The sequence below is a fragment of the Hipposideros armiger genome, unplaced genomic scaffold (genome assembly GCF_001890085.2).
Source record: "Hipposideros armiger isolate ML-2016 unplaced genomic scaffold, ASM189008v1 scaffold_0, whole genome shotgun sequence".
In the NCBI taxonomy this organism is placed as follows: Eukaryota; Metazoa; Chordata; class Mammalia; order Chiroptera; family Hipposideridae; genus Hipposideros; species Hipposideros armiger.
This window is the reverse complement of record NW_017731350.1, coordinates 11,666,100-11,677,003: the sequence shown is the minus strand read 5'-3', so window position 1 is coordinate 11,677,003 and position 10,904 is coordinate 11,666,100. Positions and strand designations below refer to the sequence as shown.

Below are 10,904 nucleotides of genomic sequence, written 5' to 3'. Positions count from 1 at the left end.
GATGCTGAAAATCTTAGAGACCCTGTAATAGAGTCGGCAGCCCTTCTGTGCTGGTACAGACCACCTGGCTGTGGCCTTAAAGTCACAACTCATATACTGTAACTCTAGCGGGGGGCAGTGGGGTGACAATTCTTGGGTCCCCACTATGGATCCAACAGAGCCTCAGACACACAACCTCACATAATACTCAACAACTTTGGGGGATAAATGATACGACCCTCATTGTATGCATGAGACGAAGGGTCCGAGAGGCGGAGCACTCTGCCCAAAGTCGTAACCAACCTGAGACTTGGCTCCGGGTCGACCCTTCCTCCATCCTAGGACATCTGCTCCAACCACTAACCATTCCACACACACTCTCCCCTCGAACGCAACCCTGTTCACTGCATCCGCCTGTCTGAACGGCAGTTTTAGATGCTTTAATGGCATTCTACCCAAAAAGGGGTTCAAAACAGAGAGGAGGAAGTCACGTCTTAGTGATGATGCATGTTGACCAGGCACTGTCTGAAAGAGAAAATAGTTAAAAAAAAAAAAGGCAGCTTGCTCAGCGTTTACGCACAGCTTTATTTTCAATCTGCCGGAACCACTGAGAACAATCAACAGGCAGTGGCGTGGCCTCTGGGAACAGCCTGCGGCTCTGCGCGCTCCTGCCCGCCGCGGAGCGAGGACTGCCCAGCGGCCGAGCTCACACCCAGTCCCGGGCCGCGCGGAGCGCCGTGCTGAACGTGCTCAAGGCCCGGGGGGCGCCCCGCACGGCCAGGAGGAGCGACCCGGCTTCCGCCTCATGGCCGGCCTCGCGCAGGTGTCTGGCCAGCTCCTCCGCGTCCCAGCGCCCTTGCTGGGGGCCGGCCAAGAGGTGCTCAATGACATGCGGGTAGAAGGGCGTGGAGATACACTTCACCAGCAGCTTGGCATCCAGCAGCAGGGAGAGGAGCTCTTGGTCACAGTTTGAGTCGTTCACCTTCAAGAAACAAGACAGGCAAGACGTGAGCGTGGAGCTGCTTACTCTCAGCAGCATGCATCCTACTCCCCGCTGCTTTGCTGGGCATTGCCCCTCTGCGTCTGTCATCACAGACACCTCCAAAAGGCACACGCAGGGCACCAGCGTCTCTGGGGTCACGCCTGGGATGGCAGACATGGTTTCCTTTTAACACAAGACACAGCCGCCTTCCGCGACGCCCCTTGGATCGTGCAGACTGCTACCACAGACTGAGTGCCAGTGGCCGTCCCACGCGTGGCCAAGTGCTGTTTCATCCAGCCCTCCCAATCCGACTCCCCACCAGCACTCTCAGCTGTCCTTTTTACAGGTTAGGACGCTGAGGTGTAAGGACTTCACTTATTGTCATGGTCAGTAAGTCCTGGAGCCAGGGTCTGAATTTAGGTCAGTCCTGATTTCTAAGCCTGGGCTTTTCACAACCTCATTACCATTCCATTCGTGCTCTCAGCATGGTCCACGGCCTTTCACCCCAGCACTCCCCTGTGTGTAGATCCACATGAAAAAAATCCTTTCCAGAACAAGAAAACCTTTTCTACTCCATTGAGAAAACATACCCGTCAACCCCACTGATATAAACAGGATAACCAGCAGAAGGCGTTTAAAACTTGTTCTTGCTTAAGGCTCCAGAAAGCTTAGTACCGAACTTGCCTTTTTAAAACATGTTTTAAAGCTCCTTGGGCTCGTATATTCTCTGTACTGTCTGCCTGGTCTTATCGTCTTAGTCTATGCATGGCTTTCCACGGCTGTGAAACTTAGCTTACATTTTCCTGTTTTCTATTACTGTCCATATTTTTGTAAGGAATCAAGTTAACACTAATCACGTATCAAAATTCCGAGCTCATTTACATTACGGTGGCTTAAAACGGCTTCACGACAGGCTTTTTTAATGTCATGGTGCACTTTTAATAATTTTGGTTGTAGGGACCTCAGAAATAACATGGCATTTCAAAGCCAATTAACTAATGTTTAGACCAGCTCTGTTACACAACTGTATACATTGTGCTATTCCTACATTTTCTGTGACAGGAGTCAAGGCTATTGAGATGGAAGGTCAACCGTGTCTGCCGGGTGCAAGAAGTGAAACAAAACAAGCTCTGAGAGTAAGCTATTGCCCACTGTTAGGTAGCGTCTATCTTTCCTACAGCCGAGTAATCCCCAAAACCCAACATACACGTCGGCTCCAACGCCATCTTCCTGGTGACATTTTCTCTAAGTCTCTTGGCCAAGCTGATTCCTCCTTCCTCCACATTCCAACACACCGACTCTGCGTCTTCATGTTGTTTACAGGACTCGGATGTGTCTCCCCGGCCGGACTGGGAGCTGCTTGAGGGCACAGAGGGTTTCTCGGCCTTCTATTTCCGCATCCAGCTTAATGAATATTTGTTAAACGGCTGGATGAACTGCATTATTGAACTCTGTCATGTTTTTGTACACTGCACACGTTCATGATCAGGGCCCCGTCTCTGCAGAGGGTCTGAGCAGAGGTGGACTCTGAACTGAAGAGGCTCTCGCATCTTTCCTTTAGCCTCTCATTTCCTCAACACTTGTACATACAGCCCACCCACCTCTGTCTGACTCAGGACGACACTCAGGTTGAAATCAACTTAGCATTGTTTTTTTATTTTTGTTTTTAGAGGCTAGATGGTAGAGAAAACGACTGGTATGAAAGTAGCTTTTCTGCTGGAAGGGACACAGGAGCTTGCAATCCTCCCCACCAGGGTGTTGCCTATGAGTTTAGCGTGTCTTCCCTGCTCTCTGCTTCCTTTCTCTTTTCCTTTGTAGGAAAGAAGAATCTTTACCGGCCCCCAAAGATGCTGCCCTATTAAATACTATGTCTACTCCACATACCAGCGAGCTCTCTCTGAGCCTTAAAATGACCCTTTAAGACAGTTACAATCTCATTGGATGAAGAAACTGGGGTTCAGTGAGGTCAGGGTCACATGTCAAATGTCATATGGCTGCTAAATGGTGAGCTGGACTAGGGGCCCTCATCTCTGATGAGGTTGCTTATTTGTTGCTTGTTGCCCTCCAGAATATGAGCTCTTCTAGAGAGCTTGAGTCCTTTGTTCACGCCTGTACCCCCTTATCCCCCCACCTGCTGAACAGTGTGGGCCACGTGCCAGGAGCGCAACAAGATGTGTGGAGCGAATACAGGAACGAAGAACCCCAAAGTTCGCATCCTCTCATGGACACTGCCACCTCCAAGTGCACGCTGGCACACATCCACGTGGCATCTGAGTTACTGTGCGTGTTGTTTATTTTGGTTCACCCTTAGAAATAAAGCATCCTTCCACCTAACCCTCCAGGAGGGAACTGCGTGCACCAGGATGCTGCAGGCAGGTGCTTGATAAAACGCACGCATAAAAGGCTCAGGCTCCAAATACTGCAGGGGACTACTTTCTTTGCTGCCCTGAGTAAGCCTTGAAAGCCGGGACACCTTTATTATTCTTTGTTTACTCACGGGCCTTTTGTGTGGGAGCTGGGAAGACTCCTAGAAAAGGGGAGATGGATTTCTCAGCTTGAGGAAGAGATGGGGGTTCTACCAATGGCAGCAGCTGCTGCTTCTCTCACCCCCTCTTCTGTCTGTTTCTCTCCAGTGCAATGAAATCCTTAAAATCGGTTTCCGGCTGGATGTGGCCAGCCTTTCTAATAGCTGCCCTGTCCTGGGCAGGGACAGGGTAGGCGTCTGCCCTCCAAAAGCTCTCCATCTACTGTTCTGGCTGCGAAGGCCTAAGGCTTAAGTCTGGAAGTGAAATAAAATACAGTGCTCCCCCTTTTGGCCTGGTCCACTCAGCGGTTCCCTAAAACAAGGTAAAAGTCAGACACTGCTGATCTTCACTGGGCATTGGCCAGGGAAAGTTTTGGGGAGAAATTCTGGTTTAGCTTCTTGGAATCAAGTGCTGGAAAAATGGAAGTGGCTGACTAATCTTTATTTCCTTTCTGACTTTCTACCTGGTTCTGACTCTCTGCAAGATGTACAGAATGGCCACAGTGTATTTTATAGTCATGTACAAGGGAAATACTACATGGATAGCAATCCTGTGCAAATTTGGATCGAAACAGAGAATGAAAGAATACAGAAAGTAAGAGAGGGCCTTTATAAGGACCTATTCCAACATATGCATTTTAAAGAAGAGGAGCCTGAGGGTCAGAGAAGACCTGGGCTGCCCAAGGTCACAGGGAGCTGAGACAGCTCCTCTCCACACACCAGGCCACCAGCCTCGGGCACTAAGGCCAGACACAGTCCTTTTCCTCAGCACAGCAGAGCACCTGGGGTCCCAAGCCCTTTGCAGGCATTCTGGCAGTATCGCTACATCACTGAGTTGCTAGATTAATTTGTTCAGGCTCAACTTGTCTTCATTTTTCTTGTTTCTGGCTAAAACTCTAACTTAGGAGACTAAAAATCTGCTACTACCTGCCACAGAAGACCGGTAATGTCTTACTAACCCATTACTAGTTCTAACCTCCTTTTTTTTTTTTTTTTTTGGTCACAGAAAGAAAAATAGTTTGAATAAAGAAAGAATTCATCTATATCTGGATCATCACAAGAAAACTATTTTGTCCCCTGTTCTCTCCAGTAATTATCCATGTGCACAGATACGTTTTCACAGCCGTGTGATGTCTGTATTCCACTTTTCTCATATGTTATGAATTTTTAAAATGGTTTTACATATTTTCATTCTTAAAAAAATATAATGGCTGCAAAATAATATACTGAAAGGATGTAGCACGGTATTTAACTTCTGCTATAAATATTTCAACTGTTATTGTTTGATATTATTGAAACAGTACAGATCAATGATTTTTATGCACATACACTCTTTATTTGAATTATTTCCTTAGGAAACATTATCAAGGAGAGGCTTTACCAGGGTGTTACGGGATGAATTCACCCTCCCCTAATCACATGTTGAAGCCCTAACCCCCAGCACCTTGGTGGGACTGTGTTTGGAGACAGGGCCTTAAGGAGATAATTAAGGTTTAATGTGCCATCTGGGTGGATCCTAATCCAACCTGACTGATGTCCTCATAAGAGAAGGAGATAAAACCCACAGGAGGCCAGAGGCAGCCACTGAGCACGCAGGGAGAAGGCCATCTAAAGCCAAGGAGACAGGCCTCAGAAGAAATCAACCCTGCTGATACCTTCATCTTGAACTTCTGGCCTCCAGAATTGTGAGAAAATAGTATCTGTTGTTGAATTCATCCCATCTGTGGTACTTTGGAATGGCAGCCAGAGTGGACTAATATATGGGGCACGATATCCAAACCTTTCTGGGTGTGGCTAGGAGTACAAGTGCGGGCACACAGTGATGTCCTGTGCCATTCACAGTGGCGACATCAGCAGACAAGGGTCCCATTTCACTGTCAACTTCTCAGCTGTGGGTGTTAGTATTTTGAAAAGAAAATCATCTTGCTAATTTAGAAGATATGTCATGGTCTCAAAGATGCTTTAATTTGAATTTGTTTATTTGCAAGGATGAATTTTTTCCATATATTTCCTATCCTTTTCATTTTTTCTTGAGCGAAGGATCAAATCCTTTGCTCATTTACTAGAGGTGTAAATTATTCTTTCACATGTAAAGGAGCGCTTCATGTAACTTAAATATTAACCCTGATTTTAGTTACAGCGAATATTCTAGTCTGTTGTTTACAATGCTGTTTTGGTTATTTGTTGTTTTTTTAAAAGTTTTACATTTTGGTATTGCCAGGAAAGAATCTGCTCCTTTATGACTTTTTTCTATTGCTTTAAAGTTTAGAAGTTATAATTCCTCAGACGATCTGATATAAATTTTTTATTTTCTGACTTTTAAAAATATCTGACTTTTTAATCAATCAGCAATTACTTTGGTTTGTAGTCGGTAAAAAATCCTGACATTCTCTTGATTGGTGCTTTAAGAACTTGAGGAAGAAAATATATTCTGTCAATTTTGGACTCAGTTGAATGTTTGAAATAACTATGGACAAGCCCAGGAAGATTCGTTGATTTAATTCCTCTGATCAAATAACTTTGAATTAGAGTGAGAAAGTATGTGGTCTTGTGAAAAGAAGACAGGCTTTTGGGTTAGAGACCAATTTCCAAGCCCAGTTACTTCGCTAAACAGCCATGTGACCTTGCTAAGGACAATCTCTCTGGACCCCATTTCCACGTCTGAAATACAGATTACCTAGAGGGACTGAGATAATCTATGCTTTTTATTTTTTATTTTATTTATTTATTTTTTAAAGATTTTATTGTGGAGTTGGGGGTAGGGGAACAGACAAGTTGCTGTCCTTTTGTTCTTCAGTCTAGTTGTGGAGGACGTCACTTCACTGGCCCAAGTTGGCACCATCATTGCGCTCTTCCCGGGCGAGGCAGATCAGTCGCCGGCTTCTGGACGGCCGCTCACGGCAGCTCTTGGCAGCTCACACCGGCTGCCGGCCGCTCACGGTAGCTTATGGCAGCCCACTGCAGCAAGGGCTGCAGCCTAAGCCCTCGCCGGCGACCCACGGCAGCCCAGCTCCAGGTTGAGCTGTTGTTCAGCATCTTAGCTGTAGAGGGCAGTGTCACTGGCCCTCATATGTGGGATCCGAACCAGGGCCCTCTGGCATCCCAAGCCAGCTCTTAACTAACACGCCACTCGGCTGGCCCTAATCTATGCTTTTTAAGTGCCTAGCACAATCCCTGGTGCACGTAGAGTTCAAGTTCAACAAACGGCTGAAGTCATTACAGTCAAACAAATCAGGAAAAAACTTTTCTAGAAGGGGAAGGGGCTTATGTGTATCATAAAATGAGCAAAATTCTTGCCATCTCTATCAGTGATTTTTTTCTGTCAGTGATTAATTTTTGAGAATAAATGAAAAACGTTGCAGATCTCAGGAAATAAATCTATTAAAGCACAAAGCACTACTGCCTTCCAAGCCATTAAAATGTTATCTGCTTAATTCCTGTTTCAACAATAGGTAATGAACCTTCCCTGAATTAAAATCTTTGATTTTATGGATCTATATGAAGCTAAACATAATTACAATAATGAGATAAATGGAAATTCCAGCAGCACACTGTATGTGGGACCTTGTTTCAATTACTTCAAAGAAGATTCTTTCCCATTATTTCACTGTTTACTTTAGGGAAGGGTATTTGACTCATTGTTACATAGAGGATCGCTATAAAGGCAGAAAAATAAAAGGGCAACACGTGTACACTTGGAATAAGAAAAATGCCTGCAGAAAACTTTTTGTATTCTGTATTTATCTGAATGCTATTCTCACTGCACTTCTCAGCCTACCATCAGTCCCACCCCTAGCGTGAGAGTTAATAGTATACCTCTTCTGAAGCCCAAATGAGGACGGGTCACCTGACGTATGACCTCAAAGTGCGAGAGCATCTTTGAAAATCCAAGGCTGATCACTTCTATGACTGGACCAAACGCTCCATTTCGGGGCCCTGAGTTTGGCTGGTTCCACACTTTGTGTTTACACCTTTCCTACTTTGCTTAATTCCTTGATTTCATATGCCAATCTCCTCATGAGATAATTCCTTTAAACACAGGGATGCTATTTAATTTCCTCTTTACGAACACCCTACCCATTCCTTACTCCTGCACATGGTACCAGGCTGCGTACAACGGGTGTTTAATACGCCTCTTCACAGTAAGTAACTCAAGCGATCATCAGCGCTGTCTAGAAATACGGTAGGTTCACCTACAGGAAGTGAGCTGCCTGTTGCTGGAGGCATCCAGCTGAGAATTCTGTGAGTTATGTGGCTGTAGAGATTCCTTCATCAAGAAGACCAACCACAGGCTGAGGATGAGTGACGATGGGTGGAACTATCATGCCCAGGTATACTCAGGGTGGGATGATATTTAGAAAGAAGTGGGTATGCTCAAAACTCTGAGGAAAACAGCCTGGAACTACAAGAGCCAAAAGGACAGTGATTGTAACAAGAGGTCAGCTGAATACCAGTGGCAGCCGTGGCGCTCACTTGATTCTCTTTGTATGACTGTGTCACTTCAGCCTAAATTAGCTTGGTCACACTTAGAAGAAAATGAGCTGACCTTAGGGCTGAAACTAAACAACCCTGCAGACACCAAATAAGGTTGCAGGACGGCAGCCCTGTCTCCCTGTTATCAGGCATGGCATGCTGGCGAGAGGGAAAGCAGGCCTGGCGAAGGCGGCCCTGCGGCGAACAGGCGCTCACTGAGGAGACTGGTCAGCAGGGAACCCAACAGAGTTAAAGGGGAGAAAAGACAGGATGGTGTCGGGGTTTTATATAAATATGCTCATCCCAGGATGCTCTTCCGAGACTCTTTAAGGCTGTCTCTCAACCCAGACACCGGTCACTAAGTAATACTGGCAGGTCCTGGTGCCTTTGTGACAAGAGAGAAGGGGATCGAAGCACATTTGTTAAAAGCGTGCAGGACTGTGCTGTGGAAGCAAGTGTGAGAAGTATCTGAGCGACTCCATCAGGCAGGAGTAAGACCGTGTTCACGATAAAGGCCGCACCTCATTCTGGGGGTGCCCTCTCACCGTGAAGTTTATAAGAAGCGGCACAGACAGAGCGCCCAGGGAAGTGGTCAGCTCTCTACCTCCCACCCTGCTTGACCAGGGAGGCCCCCCGTGACTTCGTGGATGTGAAAATGGAAGCCTACACTGCGCAGGGTGTTAGGCGAGCTCTGCTCTGTCGTTTTCAGTGTGATCGTATACGGTGCAAGGTGCTTCCAGCAAGTTCATTTCTCAGCAGAGATAACCCTTTTCCACTATAATATATTGCACTCAGTTACATTTAGAAAAGCAGTATGATTGAGTATAGACTTTGAAAGCTGGGTCCAGGGTTCACATCTCAGCTCTGGCTGCTTCGAGCTGTGTGACCTCCGAGTCTCAGCGTTTCCATCTGGGAAATCAGAACGATGTCTTCTCACAGGACTATTAAGAACATAAAAGGAGAAAGGGCCCATTATAATGCCTGCCATAAACTGGTGCTTGAAGATGGTAGTTCTTATTAGCATCAGGGAGAAACCCTTAATTGGGTGCCAAAGGTCTTCAAGGTTTCCTTTTTAACCCCATGGATTCTTCTTTTCACAAGCACGTCATCCAGGACAGTCCCTGGGCTGTGGGGTCGGGGCAGAGGCACTGAGCAGGACCCGAGCAGGAAGCAATTAGAGCGAAGCCACCACGAATCTGCCGTTATGAAACGGACATTTTCAGTGTGCCAATCTATTATAAACTCACATCTGCCTACTTTAATGAAATGAGTCGAGATGTGCGCCTGGAAGAAGATCACCCCCTGGCAGGGAGATCCTTCTTGGAGAGAAGACGGTTTTGAAGTCGTGAGCTCTAAAGCTCCTACGGCTGATGGAAAGGGTGACCTAGCAAGTCACACCATACAAGGACTTTAATTATTCATCAAAAAATAATCCCTAAAAAGGACTTTCTATGTCTGGCCCAGGGAAAAGGCTGTTGGCCATTTGTAAGAGGTCACTCAGGACCAGGGGTTTGCAATTTCAGAGAAGCTTAGAGAAAGAAGTGAGCACTGCGAATGGAGGAAAGGCCAGTACAAGCTCTGGCATTGGCACTCAAGCATCGTCCTTTTAACTGTAAATGCCTATGAAGATGTCAGTATCCTGTAACAAATAGCAAAATAATGCATGCTATAATATCAGCAAACAAGTGGGGCTCTTTCCCACCTGTGTCCACGCACTGTGCAGGAGTGACTAGCAAAATAAAAACAATAGAAAATAGAAAGCGAACGTTTCATATTTTCCACTGTAATACCAAGTATGATTTAAAAATAGCTGGACAGGAAGGAGTCCTGCGAAAAGGCCCACTGAAATTCTTCCCTTAGAAAAGTCCAACATGACCTTTCAATGGTGCTGGGAGAGCAATGATAAATTATAGGCGTTTCTTATTTCATTTATATAGCGTTCTTATAATGATGAAATTACAGAGTTGAGAACAGATTCATAGTTGCCGCTGGTTGCTGGGTGGGCGGAGAGGGAGAAGGTGGCTGAGGCTCTAACGGGTAGATGAGGGGTCCTGGAGATGGACTACTCTGCACCTTGACTACAGCGGTGGTGACACGGTCTACCTGCGGTGACACTGCACACACGGACAGACATTCGGATGAGTGCATGGAAAACTGGTGAAATCGGAACGAGGCCCAGAGGCTGGAGCAACGTCAATGTCCTAGTTATAATATTATACTGCAGACATGCAGGGTCTTACCACTAGGGGGAACTGGGTGAAGGCAGAAAAGGGGGGGATTCTTTCCTGCAACTGAATGTGAATTTAAAATGATCGCAAAATAAAAGGTTAAAAAACATTTAAAACCTGGAAAACTGTCAAATGTTTGCTCTTTGGAGGACGCACCAGGTATGAAGATACTCAGTATTTCTGTGAACACATTTTAGGGTCACACATGGGACAGCCTAAGGTAACTACTCAACTTTGTGTAGGGAAGTTCCAATTAAGCCTCAGCTCTGCATTCCTAAAGGTAAGGGTCTCAGGGGGAGGTGAGCACTCATCTCAGCAATTTACACCTCTGCATCTGACAGCACAGGGTTTTGGGTGCTCTCATCACAACCCCAGGCAAACTACCCACAGTCTGCAGGGCTGTTTCAAAACCACAGAGTTTTAGCACAATGCTGCACATGCACCGGGGTAGACGAAAATGTTATGGAGGCCAGTTAGTGCCATCTGAAACCTACTCGGGTATTGCCATGTTCCCATATTTCTTATCTTAATTGTGTGTGGGGGTGGGGAGGAAGGCTAGTGAGCAGCTAGGGGGCTCCAGTTCTAGTTCCGGTTCTGACAGATGCATTTGAGATAAAGAACCTTTAAAGTGAAAACTGAAAGACTCGCCTATGGAATTCAGGAGTGCATCGAGAAAGCGCCATGCAGGATGAATACGGAGAGCTGATGTATAATACAT

At 46.1% G+C, this 10,904-nt stretch overlaps 1 protein-coding gene across 1 annotated transcript in view; it reads right to left on the bottom strand.

Moving 5' to 3' along the window:
• Positions 1-544: 544 nt before the first annotated feature.
• NBAS (NBAS subunit of NRZ tethering complex) overlaps positions 545-10,904 on the bottom strand; it is a 302,133-nt gene continuing 291,773 nt past the window's right edge. The window contains exon 52 of the mRNA XM_019656632.1: positions 545-961. Within this exon, the coding sequence (XP_019512177.1) occupies positions 686-961 (276 nt within the window). The 3' untranslated portion in view covers positions 545-685. The remainder of the gene's footprint in view (positions 962-10,904) is intronic.